This window comes from Zalophus californianus, chromosome 5, assembly GCF_009762305.2.
Source record: "Zalophus californianus isolate mZalCal1 chromosome 5, mZalCal1.pri.v2, whole genome shotgun sequence".
Taxonomy (NCBI): Eukaryota; Metazoa; Chordata; class Mammalia; order Carnivora; family Otariidae; genus Zalophus; species Zalophus californianus.
In genome coordinates, this window is record NC_045599.1 from 147,203,155 (window position 1) to 147,228,134 (window position 24,980).

At 44.0% G+C, this 24,980-nt stretch overlaps 1 protein-coding gene across 22 annotated transcripts in view; it reads left to right on the top strand.

The window, feature by feature from the left end:
- The window catches only part of SEMA5A (semaphorin 5A), a 476,158-nt gene that overhangs the window by 405,245 nt on the left and 45,933 nt on the right, over positions 1 to 24,980 (top strand). For all 22 annotated transcript variants that reach the window (XR_003522009.2, XR_003522010.2, XR_003522006.2 and 19 more), the window contains one exon: positions 2,145 to 2,292. Coding sequence is in view for 11 of the 22 variants with exons in the window: in XM_027605227.2 (XP_027461028.1) it covers positions 2,145 to 2,292 (148 nt within the window). In the remaining 11 variants the exon portion in view is untranslated. The remainder of the gene's footprint in view (positions 1 to 2,144; positions 2,293 to 24,980) is intronic.

Genomic DNA, 24,980 nt, shown 5'->3' on the forward strand with positions numbered 1-24,980 from the left:
ACAGTTGCCGCACCTTCGCCCCACTCTACCAAGTCCAAGTGTGTCCCTTTTCCTCTTTCCACCACCATCATGTTTGTCTAGCTTGGAACACCTCTCCCTTGCTTTGTTGCAATCCATTCTCTCCTGGTTGGCATTTGCCCCCTGCTTTTCCTGCTGGTGGGGCCTTTGGAGACTGGACCCCACACTTACGCATGGAGAGCTCCTGAAATCCCAGGGAGCTCCAGGCGACCAGTGGGATGAGGCAGAAATCCCTGGAGACCAGTCTTCCCTCTGGAACTCGGACAGTGCTATTTTGTCTCTCGACCTCTGTGGGACTTTCTTGATTCCTTGTAAGTAAGTTTCACATTCTTCCTCCTCATAAAAGTAGGTGATGCTACTTCCCATCACCTTCTTCTGTTCTCTTCTCCCAGGTCACCTTTCTAACTTCACTCTTCCCATTTCTATATTCTGTTCTTTTCCACGGTGGTGGCCATTGCTCGCTTTGCCTCATCCTATGGACTCCCCTTGGCTTGGCCTGGCTCTGACCTTTCGTCTGTACCTGCCTCTGAAGCCTTCACATTCTCCACAGAGTTTTCCTGGTTTGGTGGAAAAACACTTGAATCTTATCAGCATTTGCCATCTGGAAACTGCACTCTCCAAATGACTTGTCCTGGTTTCTGGAAACCAGCTACCATTCATCCTTACTTTCTCCTCATTAAGATAGTATTTTCTGTTCTGGGCTTGTGTCCATTTCCCTGTATTCATCTCAGTTTGTAAATACCTGTCGTATGGAAATGCGCTTTGTAATGTCCTTTATGTAATGCCCTGCAGGATTTAGCGTTTATTGATAACCATGACATTACAGGTGACTGACTTAACCTCGCAGATAAGAGTCTCTGCCTCTAGAACCCTCAGTTTGTTTTTCAGAGTCCATCATCTCTCATGGTTCTGGAGGGGAGGGGGGTGGGGGGATGGGTTAGCCTGGTGATGGGTATTAAAGAGGGCACGGTCTGCGTGGAGCACTGGGTGTTATGCATAAACAATGAATCATGGGACACTACATCACAAACTAATGATGTAATGTATGGTGATTAACATAACAATAAAAAAAATTTGAAGGGAAAAAAAAAAAGAGTCTGCCTCGTGTCTGAATCCAGATGGGGTGGGTAGAGAGATGTCAGAAAAAGTCTTGCATGCTACTCTCCTCTAGCAGCTAAATTTCTGTTTAGAAGATGGAGAACTGAATTTAAATAGTCCTTTAAATTGCCAGATATGTCTCACTATGTTTGCTTATGGGTAGAGCAATGTCTTCCTCTCTAGAGGCTGTAACCTATAGAATGCCAGGCTGTTTCCTTCTTGTTTTTTTGTTTGTTTGTTCCTTTGTTTCTCTCATTTGGCTTCATTTCACTTGTAGTATTAAAGGCTGAGGAGAAATTTGACTCATCTAAGGCTAAAGAAAGCCTTGTAAAGTTGGCTAGTAATTGACAATATGAATGTATATTTAGAAGTACAGCATATATAAATAGGACCAGTGTTTGTAAATAGTTATTCAACTTTCCTGGAATAACTGGTGGTCTTTTAAGTTAAGGTTCTTTGACATCATTTTGAGAGTCTACAAATAAATTTAAAAATACAGTAACCTAAGGAGTGTATGGCATGAGTCTTCCTGCTAAAATCAGGCTTTAACTTTTCTTTAGTTTATATTAATAGGATTATGAGCCTTATTTGATTCAAGAATGAGAAATGAATTCCAAATACACTTTTGCTGATTTTGTGTTCACAACCTACTTTATCTTTCAGTGTTTGTGTTTAGAAGATAAATGCCCTACCTAGATACTCTCTCTGTGTTCTCATTTTTGGGTGTCTGTTTGAAGGGTTTTGTTTTGTTTGTTTCTCCTCTGATTGGCTGCACAGGAAACTCCATCCTGCATTGTGAGTTTAGCGTTTCCTTCGTTGTGTCCCACGCATCCCATTGTCTGTGCCCTCACAGCATGGCCAGCACCACATCTGCCCCCGTTACCATGCCACCACTCCGCACTCACAGAGCCCCTCCACGTGGAGCATGCCCATGTGTTCAACATCGGTGCAGGGACGGACCGTGGAAAGGTCTGTGGCTTCATGTTGCCCTGAACAGTTTCCTTTTCCTCTTGGTTTCCCCATCACAGATACTGCAACGAGCATTTGCTGTGTCCCCCGCACATGTTCTGGACAGGCTGGGGTCCTTGGGAACGGTGCACAGCCCAGTGTGGGGGTGGTATTCAAGCTCGCCGCAGGACCTGCGAGAATGGACCTGACTGCGTGGGCTGTAATGTGGTGAGTATGAAGTTTGTTGTTCCCAGCCCATGACCTAGAGCTGGGTGTCCCGAGCCGGCACACACTGGGTGTTCTGCACACACTTGACACACTGCAAGCATTAGGTATTCTGCAAACACCACATGCTCTGTAACTGTGACACGTCTAGACACTGGGTGCTCTGCACATGCTTGATACACCACAAACATTAGGTGTTCTGCAAACACCACTAGGTGTTCTGCAAACACTGCACGCTCTGTAAACATGACATGTCTAGACACTGGATGCTCTGTACACAGTAGATGCTCTACAGATACGACATGCTCTCACACACCAGATATTCTGCAAACATTAGATTTTCAACAGGCACTAGATGCTCTACAAACGCAAAATGCTCTGTAAACATGACATCCCTAGGCACAAGATACTCTGCATGCAGTATGTGCTGTAAATCATGTAAGTTTCTCTAGTTAATGAGAATATTTGGAGGAAACACTGGAAGTTCATAGTAGCTTGGAGGCTTCTTGAATTAAATATTCACTTCTGGGATAAATTGCCCCTGGAGTTTTTCAGTTCTGATTTGTGAGCTACGACAAAAGCTTCAATCTGCTTGCCTCTGATCACTGTATTTGATTTGGGAAAATGGTATATAAGGTCTCCACACTGAACCACGCTAAGGTACAGAATGCGGAACGAACCTGAAACACGCTGAGGATTGAGAAACGTTATGGAGCTGTAGTCAGAGCACACTGGGGCCAATTCAGAGAGAATCAAAGACAACGTATAGTTTTGTTTTTCTTCTGCCTTAGCAGGTCATATTTCTTTTGACATTCTAAATCCTCAAATAAAATTCCACTTGTGCAAGCACCTTTCCAAAGGCCCACTGTTGCTCTTCCTGCGCCACCTGTGAGAATGACTGAGTGCCGAAGGGTGCTGGGCTTTCACCTGGTTCAGCTTCCCCGGCTGGCGCTGCGGAGTGCACGCGGTGGGTGGGCGTGTGCTGGGGGAGACGTTCTGCATGGGAAGGTCTGGCTTGGCATCCTTTCTCCCTCACCTTTCCAGTCATTCCTTATATCATTTTCATAACCTTGGCCCATGAGGCTGAGCGATGTTTTTATGCTGTAGTAAAGCTTGGTTTTGCGACATGCACAACCACACACTCCAGATAGCCATGGAAAATTCAGAGAGAGGAAGAAGGTGTGGGCATTTTTGTCAGATACGCCCAACCCAAGGAGATTTCTGTTACTGGGATTTGCAATTAGATTCCTTCCCCTTCGCACTGGCAAATATTGCTGTAGCTTTAATAGAAGCTCTTATTGGTTCTAGGAGCACTTCTTTCCAGGTTGGCGTGAACTAAATTTTGGCCATGAAGAATCTTAGTGCCAGTTTAGAATGATGTATATATTGATATTTCAGAGGCTGAAACTGATTAAAATGTGCAGGGTAAATCCGTGAACACTCAGTTGCTCTAGGAAAACAGTTCAAAGGGGGTAGCTTTATTCTTTGCTGAAATACATCATTTCCTGCTTCTGGTGGCTCAGCGTCAGAGACGGGGCTCCCCACTCACGTATCAGGCTTTGTCTCATCAGCTGGGAATCCGCAGGGATGGATGACGTGAGTGGATCTTGCGCTTTAGTTTCTAAAACTTTTCAGTACAAAGAACTCAGAAAACATTTCAGGTAATTCATTTTGTTATTACAAATTGACTTCAATAATTATATTTATAAACAGTTTAATGAAAGAACGAGTTGTGTGAGGCAAAGTATAGCAGATCTCCTATGTAGTCACTGGAATGTGTGTATGTGTGTGTGTGTGTGTGTGTGAGATACATCGGGTTATAAACGTAAAAATTGAATGTCTTCCCAAAGTATTAATGTGTTATTGCTTTGTGTCCAAATTTACAGAACTGTGTTTTATGAAACAAATATAACATCAGTTTTCAAATGCAGAAAAATGTCGTGCATTTCTCCAATGAGCCTAATGTCAGTTCTTAGGTATTTTAGGTTTTCTTGGGGTTGTTTGTTTTTTCTTCTTGACCATGTACTTCCAAGAAGGTATCACTGTGGTATAATGGAGCAGTCCGTTTGTTTTTTTTTAAGATTTTATTTATTTATTTGAGAGAGAGAGAGAGAACAGAGAGGGAGAGTAAGAAGGCGAAGCAGATGGAACCAGAAGAGACCCCGAATAGCCAGAGGAATGTTGAAAAAAGAAAAGCAAAGCTGGCGGCATCACAATTCCGGACTTCCAGCTCTATTACAAAGCTGTCATCATCAAGACAGTATGGTACTGGCACAAAAACAGACACATCGATCAATGGAACAGAATAGAGAGCCCGGAAATGGACCCTCAACTCTATGGTCAACTAATCTTCGACAAAGCAGGAAAGAATGTCCAATGGAAAAAAGACCGTCTCTTCAACAAATGGTGTTGGGAAAATTGGACAGCCGCATGCAGAAGAATGAAACTGGACCATTTCCTTACACCACACACAAAAATAGACTCCAAATGGTTGAAAGACCTAAATGTGAGACAGGAGTCCATCCAAATCCTAAAGGAGAACACAGGCAGCAACCTCTTCGACCTCAGCCGCAGCAACTTCTTCCTAGAAACATCGCCAAAGGCAAGGGAAGCAAGGGCAAAAATGAACTCTTGGGATTTCATCAAAATAAAAAGCTTTTGCACAGCAAAAGAAACAGTCCACAAAACCAAAAGACAACCGACGGAATGGGAGAAAATATTTGCAAATGACATCTCAGATAAAGGGCTAGTATCCAAAATCTATAAAGAACTTACCAAACTCAACACCCAAAGAACAAATAATCCAATCAAGAAATGGGCAGACGACATGAACAGACATTTTTCCAAAGAAGACATCCAAATGGCCAACAGACACATGAAAAAGTGCTCCACATTGCTCGGCATCAGGGAAATCCAAATCAAAACCTCCATGAGATACCACCTCACACCAGTCAGAATGGCTAAAATTAACAAGTCAGGAAACGACACATTTTGGCAGGAATGCGGAGAAAGGGGAACCCTCCTACACGGTTGATGGGAATGCAAGCTGGTGCAACCACTCTGGGAACAGTATGGAGGTTCCTCAAAAAGTTGAAAATAGAGCAATCATACGGTCCAGCAATTGCACTACTGGGTATTTACCCCAAAGATACCAATGTAGGGATCCGAAGGGGTACTTGCACCCCAATGTTTATAGCAGCAATGTCCACAATAGCCAAACTGTGGAAAGAGCCAAGATGTCCATCGACAGATGAATGGCTAAAGAAGAGGTGGTATATATACACAATGGAATATTATGCAGCCATCAAAAGGAATGAGATCTTGCCATTTGCAACGACGTGGATGGAACTGGAGGGTGTTACGCTGAGTGAAATAAGTCAATCAGAGAAAGACATGCATCATATGACCTCACTGATATGAGGAATTCTTAATCTCAGGAAACAAACTGAGGGTTGCTGGAGTGGTGGGGGGTGGGAGGGAGGGGGTGGCTGGGTGATAGACATTGGGGAGGGTATGTGCTATGGTGAGCGCTGTGAATTGTGCAAGACTGTTGAATCACAGACCTGTACTTCTGAAACAAATAATGCAACATATGTTAAGAAAAAAGAAGAAGATAGCAGGAGGGGAAGAATGAAGGGGAGTAAATCGGAGGGGGAGACGAACCATGAGAGACGATGGACTCTGAAAAACAAACTGAGGGTTCTAGAGGGGAGGGGCTGGGGGAATGGGTTAGCCTGGTGATGGGTATTAAAGAGGGCACGTTCTGCATGGAGCACTGGGTGTTATGCACAAACAATGAACCATGGAACACTCCATCAAAAACTAATATGTAATGTATGGTGATCAACATACCAATAAAAAAATTTAAAGAGAAAAAAAAAAGGAAGAGAAGCAGATTCCCTGCTGAGCAGAGAGCCCAATGCGGGGCTCCATCCCAAGACCCTGAGATCATGACCCGAGCCAAAGATAGACACTTAACCAACTGAGCCACTCAGGTGCTCAAGCAGTCTGCTCTTTTATGATAGAAACACAACATTTATTTTTTTTCTCCTATGGCTTTTCCCTCTTACTGCAGTTCCTGTCTCTTTGAAGGCACTGGTGCCAACTGAGCAACAGAAACAGGATGAAGGACGGGCTTGGCTTTGTTGGATTACTGAGAAAATGTATCCCATCAGTTAAATCCCTAAGTTTATTTTAAAATGATAGCTACTTAAAGGAACATGCTGATTATCAGATTCTCGCTACAGTTTATAAATCTTGAGGCACAAAGTCGGTTTATTTTTTATGGAGGTCTTCTATAAGTTAATAGCTGTTAAGCATAGGTAACATTTTATTTGGAAGTCATGAAGTTGATTATCCACTTGCCAATATCTATATGGATGACGAGTCAGGTGGCATTTCCGAATCAGTCTTCTCCCCCAAGAAGGGGACAACAGTCCCTTCCCCCCACAGGGCAACTGTGAGTATCAAAGGTGGTGATGTCTGTGGGGTTCTGTGCTTTCCTTCTCACCCGTGTTCCTGTTTGTTACTCCTGGACTCCAGCTGCTTCACCAAGTTCAAGCTTACTGGAAATGGCCGTATGCTACTGAAATGTTATTTACACAGCAAAAGACATGTTTTTGGAAATGATAAGAACTTGAATTTCCTGAGGACTATAGCAGTTTATAGAAGAAGAGTTGATTTCAAGTTCAAGTATGAAGAAGATATAAAAGACGAGAATCTTTTCTCGCTCCACCATGTTGAAATTGAAATACTACAAAGAGATTTCCCAAGTGTCACCTGTGAAATTCTTATGTTCTTGTCTTGTCTTCGAATAAATCTCTAAGCCTTTATTTAAATCTCAATAAGAAGTTGAGTTCAGACAAGTAAAGAGCTCTCTTTGAAAGCTATTATCTTTTTCCTTGAAAACCTGCTCTTAAAATTCCAAATGTTGACATTTCTTCAAGATCTTGATTTCAGTTCCATTGGATAAACATGCAGAAATGGGCTTGCTGGATCATATGGTAGTTACATTTTTACCTTTTTGAGGAACTTTGATACTGTTTTCCATAGCAGCTGCACCATTTTGCATCCCACCCATGACATGCCAGGGCTCTAATCCCTCCACATCCAAAAGAACCGAAATCAGGATCTTGAAGAGATATCTGTACTCCCATGTTCAGCTGCGCTATTCACAGGAGTCAGGTGTGGTAACAGTCTAAATGTCCATTAACAGATGAGTGGATAAAGAAAATGTGGTATGTACAGACAATCGAATACTATTCAGCATTTACAAGGAGTTTGCACGGTGTGCAAAACTCAGACGAATCTTGAGGACGTCATGCTACATGAACTTGGGCAGACACAGAAAGACAAACATGACACGTACATGAGGTATCTAAAATCATGAAATTCATAGACTCAGAGAGGGGCACGGTGGTGTAATCAAGGAGCTCCCCAGGGGCTGGGGGGGGAGGGAAACAGGGAGTTCCTGATCAAGGAGCACAAAGTTCCGGTAAAGTGATATGAACAAGTTCTAGAGGTCTGCTTGTACAACATTGTACCTTCAGTATCATACACTTAAAATCTGGGGGGTAGACTTCATGTTAAATATTCTTACTGTAGCAAAGTAAGATAGAATAAAATAATAAAGTTCGGGGGGAAAAGTTCCGAACGTTGAAGGCTTGGTGGCTGCAGAGCCTTAGGTTGTTTGGGGAGCTGGTTGACACAGTGGAGACCTGGATCTTGTGTAGCCATTAGTTGTGTGAGCCTGGGGCCCACCACAGTCCCGAACCTCTGTCTTCCTTGGTGCGGTTTGAGGCCGAGCCAGCTAGTGTCCAAGCGCCCAGGGCCCTGACATTGCCGATCCTCTGATCCTGGTGTCTCTTCTCTGGACCTTGGGGGCACAGGTATCCAGGTGACTAAGTGACCACTTGCAGCAACTGCCACTCCCTGGGGCTTGAGTCCTTGGCTAAGTTTGTAATGAGACTCTTGATGACACGTCAGGACACTTAAGGGACAGATGTTTCCTCTCTGCTTCCAAGTAAGCTTCTCTAGAGCCAGAGGGCTGCTGGGCTTCTCTGGACCTCACCACTCCTCCAGCACATCCCCGCGCGCACACAATCTCACTGAGCAGTGAGGGGGCGCGGGGGGCGGGGAGGGGTAGAGAGAGCTGGAGCCTCTGAGTCACTGGGACACCACAGGTGCTCTTCCACCTTTTCCATCCATGTCCCCGACTGAAATAGGCATGAACACCCAGCGGCTGTGGTGATTACGCGTAGTCTCGCCCAGTGGCAAAACTAACACAAGCATTCATAAAATAGAAATTATCATCACCATCATTATTGGCATCCATGAACAGCTTCTGGGGGAAAATGTCCTGCTCTTGAATAATGTAACAGCAGACACACTACCATTTTATATTTTATTATATTTTAGATTACCTCAATATTAGGTACTAATATATGGATGTTATCGCTATTTTACATTAAATATAATGTTACTATTATTTTTTTAAGATTTTGTTTATTTATTTGAGAGAAAGAGCACACGAGTGAGAGAGCACAAGCAGGGGGAGCTGCAGAGGGAGAGGGAGAAGCAGGCTCCCCGCGGAACAGGGAGCCCGATGTGGGGCTCGATCCCAGGACCCTGGGATCCCGACCTGAGAGGAAATCAAGAGTCCACTGCTTAACAGACTGAGCCACCAGGTGCCCTGGTTGTCCTTCATTTCTAACCTGTTTGATACTATCTAGTAACCATAGTGATAATTATTATATCAGTTCTTATACATCTTAACTTACTGAGTAACGTCAGATGAATTATTGAAGTGAAATTACAATTAAACGTACCGGAGCTACTGTTTAGTCATGTTATGATAGACTGACATCTTGTGTTACATAATAAAATGCGCGCAGTAACCCTGGCTGGTGGAGGAGAGAAATCAGGAGAAATGAAGGTATTGAATCCATAGCCGCCAAGAGCCGGGTGCATTGTTTGTCTTTGGTTCTGTGACAACAACGCTGGGAATGTGACTTTACTAACGTTTATGGATGTGGGAAGTGAGACAGCCCAGGTAGGTAGCCTGCCCGAGGGTCCCAAGTCTGTCTGCAGAGGAGCAGGGCCCCTGGGAGAAGTTGTCACCATTACGGTCCCTTCACCTTCGCTTTCCCCCTGTGAGAAATCAGCGGAGGGAGACAGTGTCTGTGGGCCTTTTGCTACCAGGCTTTGAGCCTACATCCGGTCAGTGCCCTGACAAGTCAAAGTGATAATAATTTAATTTAAAATAGCCAGATCACATTAGAATAGCCATTTGGGGGCTAACGATCTTTGGCCTGTTTTTGTTTCGTTTTTAACCTTTACTGGATAATACCTAGTAACCATAGTGATAATTGATAAATCAAGTCCTTATAAATCCTAGCTGACTGCGTAATGTCTGATGAAATACTGAAATGAAATTATAACAAAGCACACTGGGGTTGTTACTTAGGCAGGTTATGATAGGCTGGCATTCTGTGTTATGTAATAAAATAAGGAACTTTTATTGAGCATCTACTGCATACTGTAAACTACACTCAGCAATTAAAGTCTGTTATGTTTATTCTCCCTGTATTCCTGCTAGGCAGTTTGCATTAGTACCTCACTTGGAAAACTCAACTTGAGAAAGATTAATGAACTTGTCTAATAGCAAATGGCTGGTGGGTGACTGGGCCAGCATCTTGAGAACTAACTCACTAGCACACATTGAACTAAATGACATGACTCCGTTTGCCTCATTTCTTTGCTGGATGTTCCATAATAAATGACAGGACTTTATTTTTCTTTCCTTTTATTGAGTACAAAGTGTATCTTATTTTTTTTTAAAGATTTATTTATTTATTTTGAGAGAGTGAGAATGAGAGAGAGAGAGAGTACATGAGAGGGGGGAGGGTTAGAGGGAGAAGCAGGCTCCTCGCTGAGCAGGGAGCCCGATGCGGGACTCGATCCCGGGACTCCAGGATCATGACCTGAGCCGAAGGCAGTCGCTTAACCAACTGAGCCACCCAGGCGCCCGAGTACAAAGTGTATCTTAAAAGAAAGAGGAGCTTTTGTCCTTCTGTATACTTCTCTGTCCATTAGCACCCTTGATTTTCAGAAGACTGTGATCATGTTCTTTCAGCCAACCATGAGCGCACCAGGAGGAGATTCTCGTGACCATGGACATTAACTGAAGATAAATGCAGAACACAAGTCTTAATTCTATGTTTTGGCTGCAAATTACAACACATGAAAGGAAGAAAGACAGAATGATGTTATGTTCTGTAAATGGAAATGCTCCCCAAATTAATGTAACTCAGACTTCCTCAAAGGTTTCAGCAGACGTGTGAAAGAACAGAATACAACAAGGATAATTCAAAGCCAGGAATAGACATCGCGCTGCCAGCCCTGTATTTATTACTGAAATGTCACACAAAGTGTAAAACAGTTGACCCAACGCTGTGATTTCTGCTCTCAACAGGAAGCATAGGAGAGTATCTGTTTCCTAGAAACAAAAGAAGCAGCCTACAGAAGACCCTGAAAGGTCAAGAAGAAAGACATTAAGATCAATACACCCTGTCAAAGGGATTCTGCGAAGGTTAATCAGCGTTGACAGAATATAGTGGAAATTGTTTGGGTCAAATAAAGGCAATATAGATAAATTCAGGAGCAAGCGAAACCTGGCAATTGGAAGTTTATTTTTTTAAAAGATTTTTATTTATTTGAGAGAGAGAGAGAGTGAGAGATCATGAGCAGGGGGGAGGGGTAGAGGGAGAAGCAGGCTCCCAGAGGAGCAGGGAGCCTGATGCGGGACTCGATCCCAGGACCCCGGGATCATGGCCTGAGCTGAAGGCAGACGCTTCACTAACTGAGCCACTCAGGTGCCCAGGAAGTGTAAATAGGTTGTTACAGATGAAAATAATAGCACTGTCACAAAATACCTCAGTTTTGTGTAGCACATTGGAGTTTGCAAAATTTTGAGAAACGCCATCTCACACATTCCTGATTTTCCAAATGGGAAAACCAGGGTCCCGAGAAGACGATTTTGGCATCCGGAGCCCTGCTGCTGGCAGAGCAAGACCCCGCTCCAGGTCTGCTCAGCACTGAGGTGCTGGAAAGGTCCGGATGCTGCCTGGCCTCCTCAGAAAATCCTGGGGCAAGAACTGCGAGATTAACCGACAGAAGTTAATCTCCGCCCCCCCAAAACTGGATAGATTCAAAGACACTTAGCAGAATGACTCGTTTCCTTTTCTCCTGGATTAATACAGTGATCTCTGGCACCCCATTTCTTTCTTTTTTTTTTTTCTTTTAAAGATTTTATTTATTTATTCATGAGAGACAGAGAGAGAGAGGCAGAGGGAGAAGCAGGCTCCCCAAGGAGCAGGGAGCCCAATGCGGGACTTGATTCCAGGACGCTGGGATCATGACCTGAGCCGAAGGCAGATGCTTAACCATCTGAGCCACCCAGGCGCCCACCCCATTTATTTCTTAGTGCTAAACCATCTGCAAGAGACCCTCCGCCTCCTTGCGATGGCACCTGCTTCCAATCAGCTGGGCAGCTGGCCCCTCCTCTGCTTACGACAGAGAAGAAACGTGAAGTCGGGGGGACGAAAGTGCTTGAGCATACACAAGTTGTTTTTAGCTTCTTCTTGTTAGTTTGTGGTTGTTCATTTCCTTTGCGCTCACAGGTGGTTTGAACAGTGGTTATCCGGAGATCCATGGTCCTGCCGTGGAAGACAGGTACACGTTTATGAGGAGGGCATCAGAGGTTTTCCCTTTGTTCTGTTATTTTTGTTTCCTCTGTTCTTTGCGTGCCGTGTATGCCCAGCACAGGTGAGGCTGCGGGTAAAGCGTTACTTCACTTTGGGCCGAGATCCATTTCCGTACGTTTATTTGCTGATGCCGACCGTGCCCATCACAGGCACTGACCTCTCGCCTGGGTTCCCTGCACGGGCTGCTTATCGAGAAGTCTGGAAGCTTACTTTAATGAGCCAGTTGTCCCTTCTACAAGATATAACTAGTTTAGATACAACTAGTTTAGATGCAACTAGTTTTGTGCATTGTTTATGAAAATACCAATTCGTAGTTCTAAAAAACCCAATTTTTTAAAAGACTTTATTTACTTATTTGTCAGAGAGAGCACGCACAAGCAGGGGGAGCAGCAGGCAGAGGGAGAAGCAGGCTCCCCGCTGAGCAAGGAGCCCGTTGCGGGGCTCCATCCTGGGACCCTGGGATCATGACCTGAGCCGAAGGCAGACGCTTCACTGACTGGGCCACCCAGGCGTCCCAGAAAACCTAATTTTCTTATATAAAATGTAATAGATGAAATTAGGTAGAATCAAATACTTGATGCTAACTCAATTGAAAGCATATAGAACTTCTATAGAGAAAAATAGTATTTTTTGTCATCACTACTATAATTAATGCAGGCCAGGAATTGTTTAGAAAACTTCTTAGGGATTTTATTATTTATTCCTGCCAGTGAACCAAGGATGTGGCATTATTATTAGAATAACCATTTTATAGGCGTGGAAACATGACACAGAGATGTGGTGGCCCAGCTCATTCGAGGGGGCGGCCAAACTCAAGGCCAGGCATTTGTACTGATGGCCTATGTGTTTCCAGCTACATTTGGTAGCCTTATCTATATTTGAAAAATAATTTCAAAGGGTAAAGTTTAAAAGGCTGCAGTTTTCCTGATGTCACATGTGCTTATGGAAATGTGCTTAGGGAAATCTGTTTTGCCCAACTGAATATGATCCACAACCAATTTGATAAAGTGAATCATTCAAGATAAACGCTGAAAAGAGGCAATCAGTTATCACTTATTGAGAACAAGAGATGACCCTTAGTGGCTTCTTAGAGTGCATGTAATTGAAGGGCCAGAGGGACTAGAAGATTCTTGGGGGAAGCCTAGGTATCCAGATGCTTCTGGGAGGGGCACCCGCCAATACCTGTCCTCCAAAACCTCTATATACAGTTGTGCAGGTTGTGTACTGCATAAATCTGAGGGGTGTTGAAGATCATCTAAATGTGAGTAGTACCCCTACAGAAGGACAGTGCACAGCCTGGGTACAATATGAGCTCCATCTAAAATAGAGCTTGATCACGTAGTCTTTCCTGGAGCTGAATCTACGGCAGCAACTGAGACAGATGAGGAGAGCAAGGCAGGGAAGGAGAAAAAGCTGGCTACTGCTGTGAACAGCAGGGCAGATACCCTCCAGGATGGCTGAGAAGCCTGTGGAATGGGCTGTCATAAGTGCCGGGCCTCATGGGCTCCACTTCGTTGAGGGATGCTCCTGGCTGCATAGTCCCCGGGGGGCTCAGAGGAGACCCTAAGGGGAGAGTCACAGAAAGTGAGACCTGTGCGCCTGGGAGACGTGACTGGCACGCAGCTCCCTGCACCACGCCTACGGCTGGTATCATGGGGTGGGGGCTGCAGTGTGGGGCCCCCAAGGCACTTGCTGCACCTGGCTTTGTGAACCCAAATCCTGAGCACACCAGAACAGGCTCATGAGCACGGGAATTCTAAAGCCGCCGTCCTGTAATTGGAGCTCAGCCCTGCCTTCTAGGGTCCCGTGGACTCCCAAACTCCCCAGCCATCAGATGGCTGTAGATGCTTATTACTGGGCAGATTGCACTTTGTTTTCCCTCAGACGTTTTTATCTAGCTCAGTGGTTCTCATCATGTGGACCAGTTCTTCCCCTTGGAAGAGCTGTTAGGGGATCTTGGGAAAGGTCTCTCTATTCCGTCAATAAGAGATGCAGGAAGGGAGGTTTCTTTTCCTCCTCCGGATACTGCTATGTCAGCGGGTGACAGCTAGAAGGCTGCTCTCCAGCTGCTGACAGCCTGAGGGGTCACCAGGTTGGGGCTGAGGGAAGACGCACAGCAGAGAGGCAGAGCTGGGGCGCCCGGCTGCCTGGGGCGCCCCCTTGCTAGGGACTCTCTGTTATGTGACATCCAAGGTCCCCATGACTTTTGCTGGTTTGAGTCAAAACCATCTTAACCACTATGCCTGCCCCCGCCCCTCCTCCTCCTCCTCCTCAGAAGGCCCTGGAATCCCAGATCCTCAAGGATGGAGAGGGGGTGAGCACCACCCCCAAGATTTCTCACTCCTGTCCTATCTCTGGAAGCTGCCTCTTAAAACCACTTCACAACTGATATTAAAAGGCGTGCTCTTTCTTGATTGTTGTATTTGTTACAGGTGGTCTGGAATTTTCCTGTGATCCACATGAGCTCCACAAAATCTCCACAAATGATCTTGACCTTCATGAAGAAGGTCACAGCGTGAACTCTGCTACCATACCATGCTTGTAAAATGCCCTCACTTGTATTTACAGATACTCGTCCACAGAGAGGTGACTGTTCTCCCTAGCTGAAACTTGATATTGCACCTTCATTAGCATGGGAGTGCAAAAATTACTTTCTTTTGTTAAGAGCTCTCTCCATGAAGGACTTGCAAATGGGAAAGAGTGTCAGAATAAAAATGCCATATTTTGTTAAGAGAGACGTGAGCATTTTGAAGAAGTTAGTATCAGTACACAAAATCAGGTGGCATGCTGGGTTGGCCACAGAAGTGTTAAGTTTGCTGAAATGTAGCACTGCGAGTTCAGTGATCAAGTTTAAGAATGGGTCATGACACAGATGGGGAGAAAAGAAAAATGGTGGATGCTAGGAATTAATCCATCAAAAGTCTGCCTCTAGGACATATGAATTATAATTTACAGTCTCTGGAAATTGCAGTTGGTATGGAGATCTGGAGTATTTCACAAAAATGTTTTATTTATAGTGTTGGAAGACTCTGTCGCACAGATTTCTTTGATTTTACAAAAAAAAAAAATACCAGGTTTGTTCCTGCTTATTAATAATTCAAATGCAGTGATTGCAAAGTTAATTGAAAGGAGAAGCTTCTTGAAGAGGGGTTTTCTGCTGTAAAAGTGACTTAGGTGAGACACACACAGATTTTTTTTTTCTTTACAGTTTACCAATAAATTCCATGATAAAGATTTTCCAATACCTGACATTGAAACATCTACAATTTATTTGTGGAAACACAGTAACTGAGTAAGTGTTCTCAGTCATAAAAATTTCCACTTAGTGGCCATGAGTCTAAAAATCTTTCTAGGCCTGCGTGAATATACACAGAACAAACTGACTTTGGAAGGCATAACACATTCTCAGCTGTAGGAGACTCAGGTCTCTTGCCAATGGTACCAGCTCCTTAATGGCAACAAAACGTGTAGTTAAATGTGACTTTCTGAATGTTAGCCTTGGTAGAAATTCCTCGAAAACAATCAGCGAGTATCCTTTTCCGGACACATCTTTAGTCCTTGACCGCAGCCCTGCTGACACTTTTGGGCTAATCGTGGATTATCCAGAGAGAAGCCCTCTGGTGTCGCTTAGTCAGTTTGGTGTCCTTACGTGTGGTCAGTTTCCATAGCTCACCTTGTCTGCTTCTAAACGCGTCAGGCGTTTGCCCTGCAGTGAAAGAGAATGTCCTCCTGGAGTATGAGCAAGCATTGCTTGCTCATAGCTCTTAAAAAGCATCTGCATTGTCCAGCCAGATTGGCCTTTAAATGATGTGGTGTGATGCTCTCATTTGGAGGCAAGGACCTGCTGGCCTGATGGGCGGTTCGTAGCATCCAGGACGGGCTCTGGCATTGATTGGCGTCTTTGGGTACTTCCGGCTACCCTCCAGTTTGGAAAATTTGTATTTCAATGCAGACCTCCCCGCACGGGCTGGGGCTGTGAGAAGAACATTCTGCGCACCCCGCCATCCCACTCTGAGGCCTGTGGGTCTACTCAACCGACTTATGGAAGCTCTGGGGAAGGGTGGGGACCTGACCCATCGGGTGTCTCCATTACAGTGGCAGACGTCCTGCCTCAGTGGACTCACTTTTAAAACACTCCAAAATGCAGTAAATAAGCAAGCAAACAGAAACCGGGAGAGAAATTCCTTCGATCAAAGACTTTTGTCATTTACTGAATTGATAGTACTTCTCGTTGAGTGATCTTCATCTGGTTTACTCAGTTTGGCAAAGCCCTGCGTACATCACCGTCTTAATGGAGGTTTGTCTGAATGCACACTGATGTGCCAGACTTGGAGCATCTTGATTTATTTCCGCCCCCCCCCCATTTTCATTCCACCATGACTGAATGACTATTACGCTCCTACCCCGTGCTGGACTGTGGGGACAGCAGGGGGAATAAGGGACTCATGATCCCTGCTCAAAACTTTGGAATCAGCCTTCTGTTGTGGAGCTTACCCCAAAATGGTCTCTACTAGTAGTTTGTTCATTGTCTCATTCTTGTGTTTATGGGTTCTGTTGATACCCGTGTTCACTCACAAGGATGGGGCATGTTGTAGAAATAGTTCACACATACACAAATGCCGTCTGAGGGTTTTAAAATGAGTTTTGATCCCACTATTCTTGTCATTTGGTTTGGCTCATGGCAGGCGGTTCTTCCTCTTGGAGAAGTAACATACGTGTTTAATTATATCAACAATATGTTTTAATTTGTGTTTTGCTTAAGATTTGCATTTCCCTTTTTTTTTATTATTTCATCTGAGCGCCCTCAGTGGAATTATTAAACATGTATAATTTTGGTTGTTAAAACAATTCACATACATAATAATTTTCAAAGCAACTTGTAATTAAGTAAGGAAGGGAAGCAACAGATGTTGGAACATGAAAAAATGGTTTTAAAACATTGACTGTTTTTCCCAGATGCCATGGTTTCTTCCTTTCCAAGTGCTACCCAGTCCTAAAATGTGGAAGAACTAGAGCCCCGTTCAGAACCCTTTTATGTGAATACAAGAAAGACCATAAGAAGGGCCTGCTACATTTAGATTTTTTTTTTCCTTTTAATGGTTCTAAATAGAAATACAGGGTGATGTGTGGAAGCCTTCGAGGGTTGTCAGGAAAAAAAAACAAACAAACGTATGTATTTCGCTCTGTCTTCTCATGCTGAGCCACAAGAACATTCTTCGAACAGACAGTGTCTCTGTTTCTCTCCGAGGCATGGAGATCCGTTTGACTTGCAGAAGTCACTTTTCAAGATCCGTTTGACTTGCAGAATCTCAGGAGGCTCTGGTTTGAAAGGATGAGTTGCAATAAAGGCTCCTAAAGATAGATTTGGCTCCTAGCACGCCGCATTCTTGCATGACTTTATAAAACCATGCTGTTTGAGAAAGTCCCATCCCACACACGACCACTTGGCGTCTTGCTTCTGTCATGATGTGACACATTTCCCACATGTGTTCCAGTCTGTCCTGGCCCCACGAAACTGCCCCAGTGTGAGATTATTATAGAGCAGTCTTGAAGGAACTCATCACGTGGGAGGGAGGAATGGCCGCAGCGGGCAGAAGGAAGCTGAGGAATCTACCTTATAAAATCATCCCGACTCCACATCTGTGGAACCAGAAGCATGTGAACTGCAGTCTCTCAAAAGAGGGAGAGACAAAAATAGGGCCAACAGATGGACTCCAGACATCAAGAGGAGCCCTCTGATGTTTGCCAGGCAGTTTTGGTTAGGAAGCTTATTTAATTGATCTCTTTCTCCTATCTTCGGAACTGCTAATAGCTTTCAGTGATAAGACCTCGCCATCTGTGCCTGTTATATGCGTCGTCTTTGACTTCTTTGAATTAATTCCTCTAATGGTGTAATCTCCCACGATATTGTGAATTTCTGAATAGTTTTGCATGTGGAAGGAAAGAAAACTCTCAGTGACTTCAGTCCCTGATTCGTGTCTGTCACCCCATCCTGTGTAGAATTTCCAGAGCTTTTCATCTGTAGACCTGACTGGCCAAAAATGTTGGTGATCTACTGTATGTAAAGAAGTGCATTAGGCGCTAGGGAAGATATGCAGATACGTACGATAAAATTCCTTATGTCAAAGAGCTGACTTCTGATCCTAGGAAGAAAAATACAAATCACATGGCTGGACTATAAGGAACAAGTCAGGAATGCCAATGGAACAATGAAGAAGAACCAAAGAGTCCAGGGGAGGCAGAGTTTACCCCTGGCTGGATGGGCCAAGTGCCCTGCAAGGTGTGGCCAGGATCTGGCCAAGTTGAGATGCAGTGGGAGCTTCTCTGTGAATGGGACATGCGTGAAGGGCGTGAATCAAAGGATGTGGGGAATTCTCTAGGACCTGAAAGTAAGACACTGATTTGGAAAGTAAGTCGATTCATTCCTACAAGGTGGTCAATACCAGACTGAAGGTGCTCGTCACTCGACTCCCGTTAACTTGCCGTTCCTGTTTCATGATCGTAGATAGGCTAACTTTCTGGGGTTAATATTGCCACAGTACAACTCCATTACTGACTTCAAGCATTTAAGCTACATCACATTTTCAGTTATTTTTTCTTGGCAGTGAAAAAAAAAATGTTGGTTTTACTAAAAAAGATAGATGCTATCTGATCTGAAATGCATACGTAATGTTGTGGATGCAAATACGTGAGGGTCTGTATGTGTGCGGTCCTTATTGTGAAATACGCTGCTTTCCCACAATCATTCCTTCAGTCTTAGCAGGTGCTTGCCCCTCAACCTAAAAAGCTTAAATTTAAGGTCAAGGTTGCCCAAAAATATGTCATATAAACTTGATTCTACTCCTGTTTAAGAGAGATCAGTCCCATCACACTAATGATGGTATGAACTAACTTGTTTTTAAACTAATAACAACAACAAGAAAGGTATTTTAAGATTTTAAAGTCAGGGACAATATCTATTTTATTCATGATTGTATCCTCAACATCCAGCAGAATGTAGGATAAGGGGGTAAATAAATCTAGTTATTAAATTCATGTATTAATTTTTTTAAAGATGGTGGCAGTTTGGGGAAATATTGTCAACATCTTTTTAAATGAAGTGATTTTTCTCACGGATTATATGGCCCTTGTCTGCTTTGCGGTTTCTTCTCAGTGTTTTACGACAATATATTTTGTGGCTGGTCATCTCTTTCATAGAGATTCTTCAAACCCCAGTGGAGTTGCCTTTACTTCACATTTAATTTTTCTTCCCATGATGTTTGCTTATGAACATTTTATTTCTTGTTTGTATTCTTAAGTTATTTCAAATTCTTTCTAATTAGCTTTACGAGGCTGCTCCAAATGAGTCGACTTTAGCACCGAAAACCAGTTCACCTGCATTAATAGTGTATGAAGTTCATTAAAATTGGTTTTGATATTAGATTATACTTGGCAGTGACCTTCCAAGACCTTATCAGATCCCCAGAGGCAAGACATGAGGACATATAACTAATGCAGAGCACCTAATTAGAAAAGAAAATCTGAATTTACTGTTTTAAAGTGGCACAGATTTCCAATATTTGAGCTCCCTTCTGTTAAATAAGAATTCCATGTACTAGTGACCCTGAGCCCTTTTTAGACCATCAGCCTGCCTTCTAATCAAATGTTGTCTCATTTCCCTGGGTGCACTCAATACACACCAACGCACGTCTCGTCCAGCTCTGTCCGCGTAACAAGTCTTGAGTAACTGTGAGTTTGAGCCAGAACTCGGGATGTGGGCCGGCTGGAGTGAGAATCTAGGTAGGTTGCTGTACTCAAGAGTGCTCAGCCTGGGAGGAAGGATACTAACCCAGAGAGCAGTGACTTCAGGTAGAAAGCGCCATAGTTGAATCTAAGCTACAGGTGTCCAAGGAACGGAAGGAGCCCGTACGTCTCCTGTATGTGGGATGGCTTTCTTTGGAAAAGCACCCATGTCACCATTTTAGCAGAAGTCATTGGGGGTGTTTGGGGGGGGGGGGTCACTGAGACTTAGGAAAACCAGTGTTCAGCGGGAATTTGAATTTGAATAGTGTCCCCAGCAGGTAACTGGCTCTGGAGTTGGCAGAGCATCTGGTGTTTCCCTGGGGGGTGGGTGTGAGGGTGGCTCGCCTCTGGTGCAAAGTGCTATGGGGGTGCCCCCCACCATGTCCGCTGAGGAACCCTCAGCATTTACACTACACGATAGAGATTTGCCTGTGGACCCAACAGCTTTGTTGTTTTCTGCCCACTGTGAATCTCACTGAGACAAATGTGTCATTTAGCCTGCTGTCCGTTAAACTGCAAATGTAAATCCTTCTGGCCTGTTGGGATTGATAAGAGTATTTTGTAAACCACGGTTTCTGGGGCTGTTTGGGAGAAGTGATTCCGTGTGTGTGCCTTCGTGAAGGGGTTTGGCAGGCTTTTACTTGGGTGCCCATATTTTATATTATCTTCTTGGGGCTTCTCATGCTCCTGCACTGTCTTGTCATCCTTCACACTCATAGATCATATTGTTCTTAGATGGGCCCCATAAGTCACAGCATAATGAGAGGAATCTGACCAAGTGAAACCCTATTTCATCCTGATATAAATTGTTAATTTTTAAAAATACTGCCATCTAATTTATACCTTTTACCTGAATCTTTGAAAAGAAAAAGTAACTGATGGATAACTTTTTTTTCCTAGCAGATACTACTTTTTGTTCCTTAGCAGAATTTGTAACCCCTTTTTGTTGCTTTTATGCTGATACTTGCATAGGGAGGCCCCTGACCAAGTGCAGCTATGAGTTTTTTTACTATAATTTAATGGGTTTGCTTCATTTGTTTCAAAGGAATCTGAATTAATCTCCAGCATAAGTACTCACGTTAAAAAAAATAGGCTTCCCACATAAATATTTATAGCAGGACTGGTATTACAAAAAAAAAAAAAATTATAATCCTGCCACTTTGCAGGCATTTTATTTGCATCTCAGCAGAGGGTAGATATTTGATTGGTCTGGTTTTTCATTGTAAATCATGTCCTGTAACCATTTCAGGATGAAATCATTGGTGAGGCTGAAGGTAGAGAAAGCAGGGTGTCGCTTGTTTGCCTCAGTCTCCCCACCACATGACATGGGGATACTTTGTGGAAAATACCATGAGATTCCAAGCTCCCAGTTGCAGACAGCCCTGTCTCCGTGGCTCTCCACTGCATTCTTAGCACCTTCTCAGTGCCTGGCACAAAGTAGCTGCTCAGTGAATTATGTGAAATGCATTGGCAGCATTCTGGTCAAGGGAGAACTCTTACATTTTTGGACCAGTTAGCAGAGATGAAACGGTCTCTCCAGAAGGTCCTCATATTTTTTGGAATGCATGCATAGAAGAGTCAGTTCCTCAACATTTTAAGTTTTATTTGTGCTTCTCACCCCCAGTTCAACATCCGGGTGCCTTTTCTCATGGCCACATCTCTGAGTAGAGGAAAGGCATTGGAAGTTACAGTAGCGCTAGCTCACAGATGGCGGGATTTTGAGCACAGACAGAGGGGCAGGGCTGTTTCAAAGCAAGAACTAATATAGCGAGTTTTCTCAAGATAATATGTCCAGTGGTTGGGCCGCTTGGTAAATGGTATTGGCTCTGAGGGTTAGAAATGGTTGAGAGCCTAGAGCCCTATTCACCTGTAGGGTGCCTTTGTGTGAATTTGGGGGGTGTGTGTGTGTGAATGTGTGTGTGTGTGTGTGTGTGTGTGTGTGTTTTAAGATTTTGTATTTATTTGACAGAGAGAGGGAAGGAGGGAGGGAGAGAGAGAGCACAAGCTGGAGGAGCAACAGACAGAGGGAGAGGAAGAGACAAGACTCCATGCTGAGCAGGGAGCCCGATCCCAGGACTCTGGGATCATGACCTGAGCCCAAGGCAGACGCTTCACTGAGTGGGCCACCCAGGCGACCCCCTCCCCCACACCCTTTGTGTGAATTTGAACAAGTTTCCCCTTCCGGGGGTCACAGCACCACAGGCTCGGGTTTGGGCCAGCAGACAGTATGTTTTTATAGAAAGAACAGTGCCTCTTCCTCTGAGTACAGACAGCCCCATGCCAAGGCTCATGGCTTAGGAGAAGATGCAGGCAGAATTTCAGCCCTCCTATACCCCCTCTGCCAGGATCTTCCTTTGTGCAGTAGGCATATTGTACCATCTTGTACAATGTCATCAGGCTTTAAGTATAAATATAAATTATACTCTTAAAAATATTTACATTTCGGGGCGCCTGGGTGGCTCAGTTGGTTAAGCGACTGCCTTCGGCTCGGGTCATGATCCTGGAGTCTCGGGATCGAGTCCCACATCAGGCTCCCTGCTCGGCGGGAAGTCTGCTTCTCTTTCTGACCCTCTTCCCTCTCGTGCTCTCTATCTCTCATTCTCTCTCTCTCAGATAAATAAAAAAAAAAAATATTTACATTTCACTTATATTCAGATGTTCATACTCATGATTTGAAATGACAGTGATCAAGTGGAGAATCTAGTAAATAAGACATTTTATATTGAGATTAATGGAGAAAGAATGTTAAAACCATTTCCGTAGATGCAGAATAAATGTTTGATAAAATGCGACACCCATTCATAATGGTTCAAATAAAAGTCAACACAGCGTGGATGAGAGCTTCTTTAACCTTCAAGGATAACTGTAACCTGAAGGATGCCTCTTAAAACACTATAGCAGACATCATCATGCTATGTGGTGAAAGATTAGAAGCTGTTCCATTAAGGTCAAGAAAAAGCTAAGGATTCCTGCCAGCTCTGCTAATGTTCAGTGTCGTGCTGGAGATCACAGCCAATTCAACACAACAAGGCAAAAAAATTAAGATTTGTAAGGTCAGGGATAGAAAGACTGAATCCCAAGGATGCCTGCCAGCTCTTTTACCTGCGTCTCAAAGATCAGACGCTGTTGGTTAATGGCTGGTCATTACATAGAGGGTGACATTCACTCATTGCTGTGTTTGGCAAATGGCGCCACGCTGAACCCCTGCAGATGGTGGTGGAGTGGGGGTGCTCAGCTGGAGGGGCTCCTGGCCCCTGCCCCCCTCAAACCATAGTCACTTGATCGTTACCTGTTCATATGTTATTTATTGATTGAAAGGTTATTTAGTATTTCTGAAGATTTGGGACTCCAGCAAGGAAAAGCTATGGAAAATAATCCCGGTACTGTCCGGTGTGGTGATGTGTGGAGCCCGTTCATGCCATGTTTGCCTGAGGAAGTGTTGGCAGGTCTGACGCTGGCGGAGCACCTGCTGGGGGACAAATGGCAGGTGTCCAGTGCTGGGCGAGGACCAGGAAAACGAGAAATCGGTAGTGGTCCTCTTCACAAATCTCAGGACCCGTGCAGACAGGTCATTGTGGTTCTCTGTCCTTTGTCTGTTACTTCCTGGGATCGGGTAGAGTGGTAGCACCAAGGAGGGAGTAAGATTTGGGGGTAAATTGAGGAAAACAAGCATCTTAGAAGAAAGGCATAGGGGCCTGAAGCCACAGCGTATGTTTGTGGGTCTTCAAGACAGTGCCACGGGGCTGGGACACAGGGCATGGGGCGGAGGGCTTGGAACAACACGGTTGGCCTGAGTTTCTGAGTATCTGGAAAACTGAGGACTCTGGTTTTTACCCTTGGCTAACATGGAGCCACAAAATGTAATTAAGGCTGATCAACTCCGTGTTCTTCTAGCTGGGCACCTCGGCCCGCCCTGCAGAATCTCTTACGCTAGAGCCCTCTTGCATACTAATTTGATTACCATTTTGTGGAATTACATATATTTTATATGTAAGTATATATTAGAGATAATAAAGAGATATTTAGGCTTCCAGCTGCCGATGTCATTCTTGCCTGCCCACATGGGTGAACAAACCTGACATCTCCCTCCCCTGCCTGAAATATTCTGTCTGAACACGAATTAGGACCTTTCATGGTGCAATAAAGCCCAATAACCTTTAATGTTCTAAAAGGAGAAAACTAAAATTATTCCTGTCATAGTGTAAGAGAAAACGTAGATGTCTACATTCACCCCAACATATCACTTATTTTTTTTTTATTTTATGTACTTAATATTTGTCAGAAAATCCAGCAATTTAGAGATGCTTTAGTCATATTTTGGAAGGGCAGACATTTTATTCTGCCAAGCTATAGAACTTGTTTGCCTAAATGAATAGAAATTGAAGCAGAAAGCGGTCAATACTCCTGCTTAAATTTTGCCATGTTTCCTAGGATAGAAAAATGAATTTTAAAGCCATCCACAGTAGAGAATCCTAAATATTTTAACTGGGGCATTCTCCCTGGGCCTAAATGATGGTTTGTGTTTTCTTTTTTTACTTTTATTTTTATTTATTTATTTACAATTTTATTATGTTATGTTAGTCACCATACAGTACATCATTAGTTTTTGATGTGGTGATCCACGATCCATTGTTTTCGTTAACACCCAGTGCTCCATGCAGTACGTGCCCTCCTTAATACCCATCACCAGGCTAACCCATCCCCCACCCCCCTCCCCTCTAAAACCCTGTTTGTTTCTCAGAGTCCATAGTCTCTCACGGTTCATCTCTCCCTCCGATTCCCCCCCCCCCTTCATGTTTCCCTTCCTTCTCCTAATGTCCTCCCTGCTATTCCTCATGTTCCACAAATAAGTGAAACCATATGATAATTGACTTTCTCTGCTTGACTTACTGCACTTAGCATAATCTCCTCCTGTCTCACCCATGTTGATGTAAAAGTTGGGTATTCATCCTTTCTGATGGCTGAGTAATACTCCATTGTATATATGGCCCCATCATCTTTATCCATTCATCTGTTGAAGGGCATCTCGGCTCTTTCCACAGTTTGGCTATTGCAGACATTGCTGCTATGAACATTGGGGTGCATCTGGCCCTTCTTTTCACTACATCTGTGTCTTTGGGGTAAATATCCAGGAATGCAATTGCT